General features: G+C 44.2%; 1 protein-coding gene across 5 annotated transcripts in view; it reads right to left on the bottom strand.

The window, feature by feature from the left end:
- PIP5K1C (phosphatidylinositol-4-phosphate 5-kinase type 1 gamma) overlaps positions 1-16,887 on the bottom strand; it is a 561,428-nt gene that overhangs the window by 224,824 nt on the left and 319,717 nt on the right. For 4 of the 5 annotated variants that reach the window (XR_013272204.1, XM_077475680.1, XM_077475681.1 and 1 more), the window contains 3 exons: positions 11,165-11,213; positions 10,737-10,821; positions 1,926-2,087 (listed from right to left, as the gene is read on the bottom strand). Coding sequence is in view for 4 of the 5 variants with exons in the window: in XM_077475680.1 (XP_077331806.1) it covers positions 1,926-2,087; positions 10,737-10,821; positions 11,165-11,213 (296 nt within the window). In the remaining variant the exon portion in view is untranslated. The remainder of the gene's footprint in view (positions 1-1,925; positions 2,088-10,736; positions 10,822-11,164; positions 11,214-16,887) is intronic. The other variant, XM_077475683.1, reaches the window with a different exon arrangement.

Below are 16,887 nucleotides of genomic sequence, written 5' to 3'. Positions count from 1 at the left end.
CCATTTATTTATTTTTTATTTTAGAGAGGTGAAGTATACCCCCCTCTGTAGGTGATTCTCAATGTGTAATATGGAAATTATGTGTTACGAGTAGATTTATTTTGGAGCCCTAAAGTTGGGATGAGATGTTGTGATTTCAAGACATGGAGGAAGTGTCCAGCTTAGTAGTATTAACACTTCTATCTCTGATAGCATTCTTAACTTGTTCCCGTCCACGCTATAGCCGAATGATGGCTACAGCGCGGACCTACATTGCCCAGAGGCTGTCCATGGACATCCTCCCCTTTGCACGCTTCCAGCATGCCCCCTGTAGGGCGCGCGCTGTGATCACCGAGTCAATGAGACTGATCACATGATGTAAACAGCCGCTTCATCTGTGTCCACCAGTGCCGCCTGCCAGTGCCACCAGCCAGTGCCCACACAGTACATATCAGTGCCCACTAGTGTATATCAGTGGCATCAATGCCCACGAGTTCTACCTATCAATGCCCACCAGTGGTGCCAATCAATGCCTCATCAGTGCTACCTATCAGTGTCACCTACCAGTGCCCATCACTGCCACCTATCAATGACCATCAGTGCCAGCTATCAGTGCCGTCCATCAGTGCCCACCAGTGCCACCCATTACTGCCCATCAGTGCAGCCCATCAGCATACAATGGAGAAAAATTACCTGTTTGCAAAATGTTATAACAAAATATGAAACGGTTTTGTATTTTTTTTTCTAAAAAAAATTTAACAAAAAATTAAAAAAACTCAGAAGTGATCAAATACCACCAAAAGAAAGCTTTATTTGTGAGAAAAAAATGAAAAAAATTTAATTTGGGTACAGTGTTGTATGCACCGCTCCAGTGTGAAAGCCCGCTTCTCCCCATTGAAATTAATGGGGCAGTGCTGCGATACCACTGGCAAAACGCCGCTCTGGCAGCATTTTGCTGGCGGATTTAACCCCTTTTTCGGCTGCTAGAGGGAGGTTAAATCTGCCCCGCTAGCGGCTGAATAGCGCTGCTAAAACTACGGTAAAGCACTTTTAGCACCACTTTACCGCTAATGCCGGTGGCGGCACAGCGTGAAAGGGGTCTTGGGGTGTCCCATCCAAGAAGAAGGGGATAAAAAAAAAGTCCCACTAAAATGTACAGGCAGCACAGGGGGCACAGACAGCAGCACATATTAAATATTTGTGGTTTACCATCCATGCTGCACTTTCCGACCTGTTGTTAGTGTCTGTGTCCATGTGTACTGTTTGTGCCACCAGCAAATCCTGCAGCAGCCATTAGGCCCTGCCTCCAGGGATGGATAAGCAGAGCGCATCTCTTCATGCTTTCTTCCCTGCTCTATCCAGCAGGCAGCCGGTAATCTCATGTGTATGTTTCCTACTCACCTCTCTTCAGCTGAAAGCTAAGGGTACTGGCGGCGAAGATGTGTCATCTCATGTGTATGTGTTTCCTTCTCTTCTCACTTCAGCTGCCAGCTGAGAAGTGGCGGGGGGGGGGCTAAGCGGCACGCTGGTGCTGGCGAAACTGAAACTAAACTAGAAACTAGTGTGATTTTCTCTCCTCCTCTCACCGGCAACACGCTGATTGTCGGGGGGGGGGGGGGAGACGGATGGGCCCCTGAAGACATGCGGGCCCCTTACAGTACAAAATACACAGCTTACTCTGCTCTCATTGTCCCGCCTCTCTCTCCACTCTAAACACACACTCCCACTGGCACACTTTGGTAGTGATATTGAAGCTACTGTTGGGCAGATCAGAATCCCCGATTGAGAAGCTCTTGTCTAGGAATAAATTTCTTCACATTAGAAAGATCTTGCTTCCTGTTGAGTCTACAAGACAGGAAGTGAAGGGAAATCTCCTATATGAATCAGAGATGGCAAAAAAAATGTTTACGCCATTGTATTCCATTATACATCATTGTATAAATTACCATTGTCATCCAAGGTTGGGCAGCTACTTGCACCACGAAGCTCATATTGCCCTTCTTCCTGTTCAACTGAAATCTGTCCTGCAGAGCATGCTGAAGAGGGACCTATAGAATGAGGAGCCAGAAGGGCACTTCTTCCTTTTTTGGATGGTGATGATTTTAGAGCTAAATAGAAAAATCAAACAAAAATAACAAAAAAAACACATAATGTAAACGTTGCTACTTTTTTCTTTTCACATATTGTGAAAGGCTGATTGCACAGATCTGCCTGACAGTCTTCTATATAACCTATTTGCATGACTTTATATGAGTAAATTCATGAAAATAGAATGTTCTACTAGTTTGTTTATTTTTGATACACGGCAGCAATCACCTGATTCACCAGTGTGCTACTGAAAGTTCATTTCTTATAATTTTCCTTTGGAACAATGTATTTTCTATTAGCATACATGCTATTACTTTACTAATACTGTATATAGGGGGTTATTATATTAAAGAGCAGAGTCTGCATTGCAAAATTAACTTTAGTAAATAAGGTTAAACTGAACCTCAAAAAGATAAAATCAATGCAGCTCTATATTCATTAATACATAGTTGAAAAAAAGTTATCCCAGCAGAAGGGAAAAAAGGAAAAGGAGGGCTAATTGAATGATAGATATACACATCACAGATTATCAGGTATAATCACTTTATTCTGATAACAAAAATTTAAAACATGGTGGTTGACTAAGGTCTTGGTTTAAGAACTTATTAACATATTATTTAGCTAGTCACAATAGGGCAAGCCAAAATTCACACATATGTGGGACAGATACAACATAAAACATATAACAATAATCATAAAGACGTCCGGAGGCCAGATGAATTGGGACTGATTGTATCCACTTGTGTCCTTACCAGTGTGTTAGCTATTGCTGTGACTCTGTGGACCAATCAAGTACCAACCCCCTGGAGGCTAGAGCCATTAAAGGGAAGGAGGGTAGGGAATGGGCAAAAGGAAAGCCAGGGTGACATCCAGTCAGAACTCCAAAAGTAAGGCTGTAGCTAAAATAATAATAGTAATAATAATAATAATAGATACATAATTGGTAAGGTTGAATAAAGACAACAGTCCATCCAGTTCAACCTATGCAGGTGTGTGTGTGTGTGTATAAAAATAATTTCCCATATCCACGTATATTGTTTTCGCCAAGATGCCCATCCAAAAGTCTTTTAAAACTATCTATACTTCCTGTTGACACCACCGATTGTGGAAGACAGTTACCGCTCTGACTATGAAAAACTCTCTACGGAGCTTAACCACTTTCAGACCGGACCATTTTGCTGGTAAATGACCAGAGGTCTTTTTACACTTTGGCACTGCGCTGCTTTAACTGGTAATTGCGCGGTCATGCAATGTTGTACCCAAACAAAATTTGCGTCCTTTTCTTCCCACAAATAGAGCTTTCTTTTGATGGTATTTGATTGCCTCTGCGATTTTTATTTTTTGCGATATAAACGTAAAAAGACCGCAAATTTTGAAAAAAAATGATATTTTCTACTTTTTGTTATTAGAAAAATCCAATAAACTCAATTTTAGTCATACATTTAGGCCAAAATGTATTCAGCCACATGTCTTTGGTAAAAAAAAAGTCAATAATTGTATATTTATTGGTTTGCGCAAAAGTTGTCACATCTACAAACTAAGGTACGTTTTCTGGAATTTACGCAGCTTTTAGTTTACGACTGCCTATCTCATTTCTTGAGGTGCTAAAATGGCAGGGCAGTACAAAACCCCCCCAAATGACCCCATTTTGGAAAGTAGACCCCCTAAGGAAATTGATAAGAGGCATGTTGAGCCCATTGAATATTTTATTTTTTTGCCTCAAGCGATTGAATAATGACAAAAAAAAAATTTTTTTTTTTTTTTTACACAAAGTTGTCACTAAATTATATATTGCTCACACATGCTATGGGCATATGTGAAATGACACCCCAAAATAAATTCTGCTGCTTCTCCTGAGTACGGGGATACCACATATGTGGGACTTTTTGGGAGCCTAGCCGCGTACGGGGCCCCGAAAACCAAGCACCGCCTTCAGGCTTTCTAAGGGCGTAAATTTTTGAGTTCACTTCTCACTACCTATTACAGTTTTGAAGGCCATAAAATGCCAAGATGGCACAAAACCCCCACAAATGACCCCATTTTAGAAAGTAGACACCCCAAGCTATTTGCTGAGAGGCATGTTGAGTTCATGGAATATTTTATATTTTGCCACAAGTTGCGGGAAAATTACAAACTTTTTTTTTTTTTTTTTCACAAAGTTGTCACTAAATGATATATTGCTCACACATGCCATGGGCATATGTGAAATGACACCCCAAAATAAATTCTGCTGCTTCTCCTGAGTACGGGGATACCACATATGTGGGACTTTTTGGGAGCCTAGCCGCGTACGGGGCCCCGAAAACCAAGCACCGCCTTCAGGCTTTCTAAGGGCGTAAATTTTTGAGTTCACTTCTCACTACCTATTACAGTTTTGAAGGCCATAAAATGCCAAGATGGCACAAAACCCCCACAAATGACCCCATTTTAGAAAGTAGACACCCCAAGCTATTTGCTGAGAGGCATGTTGAGTCCATGGAATATTTTATATTTTGCCACAAGTTGCGGGAAAATTACAAACTTTTTTTTTTTTTTTTTTTTTCACAAAGTTGTCACTAAATGATATATTGCTCACGCATGCCATGGGCATATGTGAAATGACACCCCAAAATAAATTCTGCTGCTTCTCCTGAGTACGGGGATACCACATATGTGGGACTTTTTGGGAGCCTAGCCGCGTACGGGGCCCCGAAAACCAAGCACCGCCTTCAGGCTTTCTAAGGGCGTTACAGTTTTGAAGGCCATAAAATGCCAAGATGGCACAAACCCCCCCCAAATGACCCCATTTTGGAAAGTAGACACCCCTAAATTTAGGGGTACACTAGTGAGACTAGGTAATAAATGGCGGGTGCCCTGAAACTATAAAAAAATAACTAACCAACCAGCGTCACCTGTAACAGTTATATGGTGATCACTGGTGAAAGGGTTAACTAGGGGGCAATCAGGGGGCTTTATGCGGTAGTATATGGGGGTCCCTGGCGCTATAAAAAGCTGCGGCGAACCTAAATACCTACCTGCCTAACTAGCGTCACCTGTGACACTAATACAGCGATCAGAAAAACGATCGCTTATTAGGCTGGGTTCACACTGGAGCGATGCGGGAACGCCACGAATGCGCGGCGGGTTCCCGCATCGCATGCCTCCCGGCGGCAGTTCACACTGCCCTATGCGAACTGCTGGGAGTGTCAGTGAAATGTTACTGACACCCCCAGATCAGTTCGCATATCGCAGTGCGATCTGCAAACTCGGATCGCATGGTGTGAACACCCATGCGATCCGATTCTGCTGCGGGCCAAAAAAAGGGTCCCGTGCGAATTTGCGGCGGGTGCGGCGGGTGTGGCGGGTGCGGCGAATGGCTGAACTCGAATCGCACAGAGATCGGATGTGATTTGCACTGCAGTGCGGTGCGAATCACATCCGTTCTCAAACCGCTGCAATGTGAACCCAGCCTTAGTGACACTGGCGACGGGGGGTGATCACGGGGTTAAACCTTTATTGGGGGGGTTAGGGGGGTACCTTAGAACTAAAGGGGGCTAACCCTAACTGCCCTAACAGTTATTAGTCACAAATGACACCCGCCGGGTGATCAGGGGGTTAAACCTTTATTAGGTAATAAATGGCGGGTGCCCTGAAACTATAAAAAAATAACTAACCAACCAGCGTCACCTGTAACAGTTATATGGTGATCACTGGTGAAAGGGTTAACTAGGGGGCAATCAGGGGGCTTTATGCGGTAGTATATGGGGGTCCCTGGCGCTATAAAAAGCTGCGGCGAACCTAAATACCTACCTGCCTAACTAGCGTCACCTGTGACACTAATACGGCGATCAGAAAAATGATCGCTTATTAGGCTGGGTTCACACTGGAGCGATGCGGAAACGCCGCGAATCCGCGGCGGGTTCCCGCATCGCATGCCTCCCGGCGGCAGTTCACACTGCCCTATGCGAACTGCTGGGAGTGTCAGTGAAATGTTACTGACACCCCCAGATCAGTTCGCATATCGCAGTGCGATCTGCAAACTCGGATCGCATGGTGTGAACACCCATGCGATCCGATTCTGCTGCGGGCCAAAAAAAGGGTCCCGTGCGAATTTGCGGCGGGTGCGGCGGGTGCGGCGAATGGCTGAACTCGAATCGCACAGAGATCGGATGTGATTTGCACTGCAGTGCGGTGCGAATCACATTCGTTCTCATAAACCGCTGCAATGTGAACCCAGCCTTAGTGACACTGGCGACGGGGGGTGATCACGGGGTTAAACCTTTATTGGGGGGGGTTAGGGGGGCACATTAGAACTAAAGGGGGCTAACTCTAACTGCCCTAACAGTTATTACAGTCACAAATGACACCAATGCAAAAAAAAAAAAAAAAAAAATTACATTGGTGTCACTGTGACTGGGGGGCAGGGGTAATTGGGGGGGTGATCGGGGGGTAAAGGGGGGGTGTGAGTGTGCCTGGCATGTTCTACTGTGAATGTGGAGTGTTGGTGCAACTCACCGATCCGCTCTCCTCCGTGTCGGAACGAAAAATACCGACACGGAGGAGAGAATACATCACTTCCTCTCCTGTGTTTACATTACAGGAGAGGAAGTGATGTCACCGGGGATTTCCATTCGTCGAGAGCGATCGCGAGGGGGTGGCCATGAATGAATGGCCGCCCCCTCATCCCGGATCGCTCTCGAAGGAATGCCGACCGCCGCAGGCACCGGGGGGGGGCCCGATCGGGCCCCCCACCCGCGGGCAGGCAGGGACTTATATATACGCCCATATGCCTGCCCGTGCCATTCTGCCGACGTATATCGTCGTGCGGCGGTCGGCAAGTGGTTAAGGTTAAACCACTTCTCTTCCAGTCTCATCATGTGGGCCGAGTCATCTTACACTCCCTGGAACTGAAACGTTTCATACGATGGAATCACCGGTGAGACATTTTGATCTCCTATCTCATATTTCCTTTCAAGCGTCTCTTCTCCAGGGAGAATACATTTAGCTCTTGTAGTCGTTCCTAATAATTAAGATCCTCCAGTCCCCATATTTTGGTTGCCGTTCTCTGGACTCTCTCCAGCTCCAGCACATCGTTTCTGAGGATTGGTGACCAGAACTGGACGGAATACTTCAGATGCGGCTGAATCAGAGTTCTCCACCTAATGAGTAACCTGCGTTTATATTTTTACCCCCCCCCCCCCCCAAGAGCATTACCTTACATTTTTGAATGTAACACTTCAGTTGCCATGCATTAGCCCACTCCATTAATTTATTCAGGCCCTTTTGCAAAGTTTCTATATCCTGCTGCTTGTTATTGCTCTGCATATTTTTGTGTCATCAGCAAACTCTGAGATCAAGCTATTTATCTTACCCTCTATATCATTTATAAATAAATTAAACAGAATTGGTGCCAGGACAGAGCCTTTGGGTACCCCACTAACCACTCTAGACCATTCTGAGTACACGCTATTTATCACAACCCTTTGGACATGACCCAGTAGCCAGTTTTCTATCCAAGAACAAACCTTATAGCCCATGCCTAAAAACCTCAGCTTATAGATTAAGCATTTGTGGGGGACTGTATCAAATGTTTTTGCAAAATCCAGATACACCACATCCACCTGCCTAACTTTGTTCAGATGGCTGCTTACTTTCTCATAGAATGTTAATAGGTTGGTTTGGCAGGAGCGACCTTTCATAAACCCGTGCAGATTACTGCTAATGATAATGTTTCATCAGCAGATTCTTGGATGTGGTCCCTTTCCATCCCTCAAACAGTTTACAAACTACCAACATAGACTGACAGGCCTATAGTTCCCAGGAATATATCACTGCCTTTTTTTGAATATTGGTACCATGTGGGCCTTTCGCCAATCAGCTTGTACCAAACCTGTCAGTATGCTGTCCATGAAGATTAGGAATAGAGGTCTGGCTATAACCTGACTGAGTTCTTTAAGGACTTTCATGTGTAAGCCATCTGGTCCTGTTGATTTATGTTAAGCTTCTCTAATCATTTCCGGACTCCGGCCTCCGTTAGTCACAAGGATAGATCCTGTGACGTGTTGCTAACAATACTGTCGTGATTGGTATACTCCTCCTTTTCCTGTGTGAAGACAGAGGAGAAGAAAGCATTTAGCACAGCTGCCTTCTCCTTGTCATCTGTAACCATCTTCCCCTCCACATCCTTTATGGGGTCTATGTGTTCCTTCCTCAAGTTTTTTCTGTTAATGCATTTAAAAAACTTATTGGGTTTATTTTTACTCTCCTCTGCTATGTGTCTCTCATAGTCTTTTTTAGCTGCCCTGATTGACTTCTTACACCTCACATTGTATTCCTTGTATTGTTGAAATGCTGACAATGACCACTCCCTGTACTTTTTAAAGGCCTTTTTTTGTCCTTAATATGACATTTTACATTTTGGTTCAGCTATCCAGGTATTACCTTTGTTCTTCTAAATTAACCTTTGGAATGCACTCAGTGACACATTTATTTAATATATTCCTAAAGCATTCACATTTTTCCTCTGTGATCCCCATTTCAAGGATTTGGTCCTACTTAATATCCAGCAGCATTGAACGCAGTTTAGAAAAGTTGCCTCTTTTGAAATTTAAAAAAGGGGGTGGTGTCCAGTGGGTCTAGAAAGTAGGATTCTCCTGCATCCCTGTTAGATATGGATAACCAGAAAAGTGTTCCTCTTTTGGGACTTTAAATGGGAAAAAGACTACTTAGGGTATTAATGCGCATGTGAATTTAGTTGGAGTAAACGTAGGAAAAGATTCTGTGAATGATACAGGTATGGAACGTACATAAACATGAATATACAAAAAAACAGTACACAGGATGCAGCATACATAAAGGAAATGCAATACAATATGAAAGAATCACAATCCTTAACTCCGCTAAACATGTAAGCTACATTACATGTACGGGAAAAAGGACCTGACGTGTTTCGAGTAATCACTCTTCTTCAGGGATACCGATTGGAAACAGCACAATATAAGTGTGTGTCCCATTGAGGGATTTAAAGGGGAGATCCACCCTAAAGTGGACCTTCCGCTCATTGGAATCCTCCCCCCCTCCGGCGCTACAATTGGCACCTTTCAGGGGGGAGGGGGGTGCAGGTACCTGTACAGTACAGGTATCTGCACCCACTTCCGGCATAGATTCTGCAGAAGGTACGCCCCTTTCCGCAGAATCTACGCCCCTTTCCGAAAGTCCCCCGCTGCCTGCTGGGAAACACACGGATCCCAGAGACAGCGGGGACCATCCTTATTGCGCAGCGCGACTTGCGCATGTGCAGTAGGGAACCGGGAAATGAAGCCGAAAGGCTCCACTTCCTGATTCCCATACCCAAGATGGCGGCGGCAGCACCCGAGAGACGATCGAGAGATCGGCTTCGGGTGCAGACATCGCGGGCGCGCTGGGCGGGTAAGTGTCACTATTTTAAAAAAGTCAGCAGCTGCAGTATTTGTAGCTGCTGGCTTTTAAAAAAAAAACGGCAGACTCCCGCTTTAAACAATAAAGCTGGCTCCACCTTAGGTCACGCCCTGGTAGGTGTGGCCGTCAAAGGGTGGTTTTATGATTTTGTTTATATATATTCTGGCAATGTGGGGGGTTCTGACATATGCCCCAGTCGATGACCTATTGTGTCGAAATGCATCAGGCTATGCCTATCTTACAGTTCCCACATTGCTTTTAATCTTTTTATGTGATCACATTTTATGTCACATCTGTTTTACTTTAAGATGTGAATAAAGTTTTAGATAATTTTTGACCTGCACTATTGGCGTTCTTTTCCTTTTCTTTTTTACACCATGGGATTGTTCTGAGCCATTCTGGAACCTTGGCTGAGACATTTTCATCACAAGGTGTTTGGTGTGGATAGGCGCTCTTCTCCATGATGGCCGCCTTGTAGCCTGGATCGTCTGGCTCCGTGGTTCTAGCACTTCAAGCCTGTTTGATACATTGCCGTATGGGACTTGTATCCAACTTATTTATTAAGAGTGTTTTATCTCCCTATCGGATTTCTACCTGGGAAGCTACCAAGATTGATTTAAGACTCACTCTGACTACAATTTTAGGCGATTATGTGGGACTTTTTATTTTAACATCATCGTGGGTTATCCCCTATACAGTTTATGCATGTATATTTGTTTAAATACACTGATTTCTGATCTGGGATACGCATTGCATGTACTGCTGCTATCCTGTTTCCCCTAAAATAAGACCTAGCGTGATTGTCGGTGTTGGCTGCAATATAAGCCCTACCACCCAAATAAGCCCTACTCTGTTTCCTCAAAAATAAGCCCTACCCTGAAAAGAAGACCTACAAGGACTTTAACTAGGGCTTATTTGGGGGGTAGGGCTTTTATTGCAGCTATCACCGACAATCACACTAGGTCTTATTTTAGGGGAAAGAGGGTATTTACACATTGTCACTGTCTGAGCACATTGACACTTCATTATTATTTTCTTTGCAGTATTCACCATTTTATCATATCATTACTGTTTGAGTACTTTGAAATATTGTATGCAGTAATTAGCGCTGCTTGTTGAATTAAATTACCCTCCATTCCTTTACTAAATCAACTCCAATTATGTCACGGAACAATGAAAAAAAAAAAAAGCAGTTTACAGTTTAAGAAGATTATATTACTAAATGATTTAACCTGCTAGCAGGTACAACTCACATGATGTCTTTCTGAACACTGTATTAGTCATAAACTTGAAGAAACGTTCAGCATAGAAGCCCGGTCTGTGTACAGAAACCGTGTCCTGGTAAAAAAAAAAAAAACTTAGGCATGAATGATCAAAGTATCAATTGCACAGTTAGGAAGGTCATACGTGATACATTTTTTTCATTCAATCAGCGGGTTGAATGAAAAAAAAAAAAAAAGAGCCCATTTCCCCATCCACACATTCAATGTGGATGAGGAATACTTCTCATAGTGCTATTGTGAGTATTCCCCGCTGGCAGAATAAAATGATTTTTGCCGGATATAGCAGTGGCACTGATCATTTGGGAAAAGTCCAACAGGCTGGTTGTACACAAGTCAATTGGGCTTTTCTAGGCTACAGACCATTTTTTTTTCAGTATTGTCAATCTTGTGTAACTTACCCCATCGTGAACGAGAGCTTTCCATGTGTGTTCCAACTTTTTGATAAATCTACAAAAGTAAAAAAATTGAAATATGCATTGCAATCACAAATGTTTCTTCTTTAATATCATACTGCATTAACTTAAAGAGGTAAAAAACTAAATTCCCTAACTATACAACGGTCTCATGCAGACATACTACCGCTCTAATGCTTCTATCACTGATATCAACCAACAAGACATCTAATGAACTTGTGCAGATCATATAAAATAGCTCATCAGGCTACAATATGCTACAGAAAAATTGAAAACAGATCACACACAGGATGCCGACTCACCGTGACCAAAACTAAACCAGGTAATGTAAGATGGCTTCAGCTTTTAACACCACCCTCTGGAGCGGTTCCTCAGATGTGTTTCACACATGTGGTCACGGGTGATGTCACACGGTGACCCCACCCCTTATGACATCAACTCCCAGGGCATGCTGGGACTGCGATGTCATAAGGGGCGGGGTCACTGTGTGCCATCACCTGGTGGCCACGCCCCAGACCTATATAAGTCGCTGCGCACTTCGCACAAGCCATTACAGCAGAATAGAGCGTTGTGTCAACATCAGAAAAAGAAAGAAGAGAGAAGAGGGAAGAGGGACAGAGGAGACCGGACTCCTCCGCTAGTAAAAGAGCTGGAAGAAGATAGCAGAGGAGCCGGCAGAAGAACCAGAGAGCGGGAGACAACGCCTAAGAGCAGGAGAAGAGGCCGAACGGAGCAGAGAAGTCGTAAAAAGACCCCTGGAGCCGATTATTGAATTAGTTTAAAAACCTGTGTTGTTTTTTTTTTTTAATTGACACTTTTTTCCCCCAGGTGAATGGGTAGGGGTACAATGTACCCCATACTCATTCACATAGGGTGGGGGGCCGGGATCTGGGGGCCCCCGTATTAAAGGGGGCTCCTGGATTCTGATAAGCCCCCCGCCCGCAGGCCCTGACAACCAAAGGCCAGGGTTGTCGGGAAGAGGCCCTTGTCCTCATCAACATGGGACCAAGGTGCTTTGGGGTGGGGGGGCCACAGGGTGCCCACTTCCACAAAGCACCAACCCCCCATGTTGAGGGCATGCGGTCTGGTACGGTTCAGGAGGGGGGGTGCTCGCTCGTCCCCAACCCCTTTTCTGACTGGTCGGGCTGTGTGCTCGGATAAGGGTCTGGTATGGATTTTGGGGGGACCCCCACGCAGTTTTTTTGGCATAGGGGGGTTCCCCTTAAAATCCATACCAGGCCTAAGGGCCTGGTATGCTCCTGGAGGGGGAACCCATGCCGTTTTTTTATTTAAAATTTGGCATGGAGTTCCCCCTCGAGAGCTGATTATTCTCTGATTGGCCACGGCCAAAGTCGCCTGGACTGGACTTAAAGTCGTGTTGTAAGTCGCCCCAAGTTGTGTTGAAGTCGCTCCAAGTTGCACTGTTATTCCTACTCAAGTCGTGTCCAAGTTGCCTCCACAAGTCGCTCTGGAAGTCGTGTTGCCCCTATGTGAACCGGCTCTAAGGGATAAGCAAGCATTGCATTGCATACATACAACGATAGTGCAATCTGCAGACTTTGTGTAATAAATACTGTTCATCTACGCACATAAGTACAAGGATAAATCACATGGTTTAATATACATGCTGGAGCAGAGGTGCAAATAGTGAATGATTTATGTTTTTTTCTTTTCTTATGTGTGCCACTTTGGAATAGTGGTGTCACCCTCTAAACTTAGGGCTGGTTCACACCATAGAAATGAAGTGTACATGCATGTGGCAGCACAATGGCTTAGTGGTTAGCACTCCTGCCCAGCAGCACTAGGGTCATTGGTTCGAATCCCAACCACGACATTATCTGCTTTGCAGTTTGCATGTTCTGTCTGTGTGGGTTTTCTCCCACACTTCAAAGGCATGTTGGTAGTCAATTCGTATATGAGTTAGGGACTTTAGATTGTAAGCTCCTTGAAGGCAGGACCTTATATGAATATACAATATATATGTAAAGCACTGTGTAAATTGACAGTACTATACAAGTACCCAAAGTAATAATGCATGTTTTTTGTGTGCTCAATTTTTAGGTGAGCATTTTGACCAAATCATTATTTTTATGCATATTGTCCAACTCCAAGCTTTATAAACGTGAATGCATATTGGATTTAAGCATATCAGATTATGTGTATTTGTATGAGAGAGGGTGTGGCCTTAGGAGATCAACACCCTATATCAAGGTGTGCAAAATTACAAAGCAGCTTCTTTTCCTCAGGCAAAAAAATATTTAACTGACCTGAAAAGTAAACGTTTTAAAAAGTCTTTCAGAGGGATGCGGCACTCTTGAAATTGATATTGGTGCGTGATCCAAGAACCATCAAATGCTTTGTTGCAAATAGTCAAATAGGGTTGCAAGAAATTAGTTGAGAAAAAAAAAAGACTTCCAAAGATTTAAGAAGAATCAAACATGAAGCTACCAGGAACCCATTATCATCCAGTGCTGTCACATTTCAGAACTGGAACCTACCTGGATTGTCCAGAAGGTGTTCAGTGCTAAGACATGGCCAAGGTAAGGAAGGTTGAAACCTGACCAAGACACGTAAGTTGAAACTTCAAGACTGGGCCAAGAAATATCTGAAGACTGAGTTTTCAAAGGTGTCATGGACTGACGAGATGAAAGTGACTGTTGACTGACCAGATGCAGATGGATGGGCCTGTGGCTGGATCAGTAAGGGACACAGAACTCCACTTCGACTCAGAGTCCAGCAAGGTGGGTTAGCTGATGCCCCAGTAGAAGTCCGTACTGGACGAACCACGTTGGGCAAGGTACTCTATTCCCCATATTGCTTTTATCTTGTGATTGTTTTTATATATTGGTTTTTACCTATTAAAAGCCATCTTTTGACCTGCACCCCCTTTTTTTCTTTATGTGTACTGATGCAAGTGCTGCTGAGCTTCACCATTTGGTTCCAGCACCCTTATTAGGGTTGATTTTGGTCATTCATTTGCCATCACTGGAGTTCCTGTCCTGGTACCACCTGCAGTATCCATTATATCCATGGTTGATACCGTGGGAAGTTGGAGTAAAGCCAATCCAGAAATTTCCTGAAATCGGATATACAGTCATCGTGGACCTGTCCCGTGGGTGCATTCATGCTCAATTGACTCATTATCTTATGATAGTGGAGTCCAACATCTCTGGTAAGTGTATATGAATCTTGATGTTTATTTTGAAGATGCCTACAGTTTGATAACTCTCGGGGCTGTGTGACATCCTGTGTATTCACTTAGGGCCGGTTCACACTGCAGGTGAGGCTTCTGTATAGAAGTCAATGCAAGTCGCCCCGAGGTCGCCCAAAAGTAGTACAGGAACCTTTTTTCTGAGTCGGAGCGACTCGAGTCGCTCCTCTCAGAACGGTTCCATTGTACAGAACGGGGGCGACTTGCGAGAGCGAGGCGAGGCGAGTCGTGTCGCCTCGCATCGCCCGCTGTGTGAACCGGCTCTAACGTGTCTAGATGGACATTTGGCGTTTCATTTACCTCTATGTGGACTTTTTCTCATTTATTTTTTGTCTGATTAATCTCACTCACAAAATTGCACTGTTTATATGTTTGGTTTAGCACTACATATTCACCACTATTACTGATTAGAATTTTTGGCACATTCTGTGTAGCTGCTTTTTCCTTGATTCAGTTTTATTTTATAGGATAGGCGCAATAATTGTATTTCACATTTCTGATGTGTGCAGCATGCCCCTTGCAACTGCTGTGTCCACCGGATCATGGCTCATGGTACCATTCTGCTTTGAGCGGCCCTGGGCTTATGGAATCGCTATGCGATCACATGATCACAATGTCTACAAGGCTTTTATAAATTAATCTCATTTATAACAGCTTTGCTTCCTATACTAGTGAGCTGTGATTGGCTCACAGCTGTCACATGGTACCTGGGCCTATCACAGCACCCTGTACCATGTGATTAGCTTTAGCCAATCACAGATCAGTAGCAGTGGCAGCCTGTCCATTAGGTGTGGTCGGGAGCCATCTCCTCTCTCCTCTCCACCTCCTATATGCAGTGGATAGATTCATGCATATCATGAATCTATCCACGGCCGTCCCCTATTCATGCGTCCGGCCCCTTTTCGGTGGAACCGGGCACATGAATTACAGAGGCCAGGGTTTATTTTTGAAGCACCGGATAAGATCCATAAGCTCTAATAGGCATCAAAATAGGGTGGGCTCAGGACGCTGGGGATGGGTCCAGAGCCTACTCAGGTGTGGAACAGCGAACGAATATTCGCTGTTGCAACACTAATCCTCCTCCCGGCCAATTGGGAAGGGGGTCTGGTACCCGTTACTCGATTGGCTGACAGTACAGGAGATCCTATTGGACAGCTTGCAAGGGGGAGGGAAGAGTTGCACGGCGTCTCTATGAGAGAAAACAGAGCCGCTCCCGGGACACATCTTGCTGCCATTCACCCGCGGCCTGACCCACCACTAAGATGGGGTAAGTGCCAAGCAGACTTCAGGCGGGGTTCTCCTGGATCCATCCGCTTTGCTGACCAGGTCGGAGTGGCTACCTGCTTCCGTGCCGCTGGCCGCACGGGGGAGTGCGGTTGTAGTGTCACTGGATGAGTCTGCTGGAAAGGTTGGTTGATTGCCGCCCCCTCCCGGAAAAAAAAAAAAACAGGAGCCGCCACTGATCAGTAGTAATTACAGAATTCATGACAGTTCAAAGTATTGCTGATTTTCATTGCATCACCAATCAAAATGTTATCATAAAAAACCTGACTCCCCCACTCAGAGTAGTGCAGTGTTACTATGGTGACACTGAACTACTCGGGCGATAGTATTTTACACAAGTTAAAATATATGTCAATAAAAAAATCTAAGTTTTTTGTACACACATTATTTTATTTTTTTCTATTTTTAACATACTGTCCCCAGTCAGCGTCCCTAAACCCCACCACACCAGTCATATGCTGACGCAATAGAACATAAGTCATTTGCTTGGGCTAAGGGCTGGTTCACACCAGGAAAACGCACTCCAGATGCATTTCTGCATGCACGTTTTTAATGTGCCTTTGACATGTTCCAGTGTGTTTTTGATGTGTTTTTGGATGCATTCCAGGTGCTTTTTCTCCTTTTTTCTACAGTTTTTTTTATGCGATCCAGTGCATTCTGGTGCTTTTTTGGTGCGTTTTACCAAGTTGCAGTACAGTCCAGTGCAGGAAAAATGCAGCATTTTCTACTTTTTTTTCTGGAACTGACCGCACTGGTGTGAACTATGCCATTGGAAACCAAACAACCTAGTGCTGCTAAACAGATGTGCTAACTACTAAGCCAATGTGCTGCCCATAGCTTTAACTAGAATATATAGTAGTACCATGATTCAAGTATAAAATTTATACGGTAATTATAAGTAGATATTCAAATAAAATTTTAATTATTTGTCATATACTAGAGCAGGGGTAGGCAAACTTTGGAGCACAGCTTGCTAATTTTTTTTTTCGACGCCAATTTTATAACAAAAAATTTCAACTTCTCACCCTCGATCAAATTTTTTAAAAATAAAGTAAATGCTGTAAACTACTTTAGTAGTGATAAATTAACATTCTGCACTCTCACGCCTCAGATCAGCCCCAATTCATGCAACTTCACACCTCCCCCTGCAAATCAGTTTCACCACTGTATGCCCCACCACTGTAACCCCCCTGCACATCTGGCCCACCTCTGT

This window comes from Lithobates pipiens, unplaced genomic scaffold (genome assembly GCF_037356315.1).
Source record: "Lithobates pipiens isolate NorthernLeopardFrog02 unplaced genomic scaffold, aLitPip1_a1.2 Scaffold_13, whole genome shotgun sequence".
Classification (NCBI taxonomy): Eukaryota; Metazoa; Chordata; class Amphibia; order Anura; family Ranidae; genus Lithobates; species Lithobates pipiens.
Note: the sequence above shows the minus strand (reverse complement) of the source record. Positions and strands in the feature narration are given on the sequence as shown.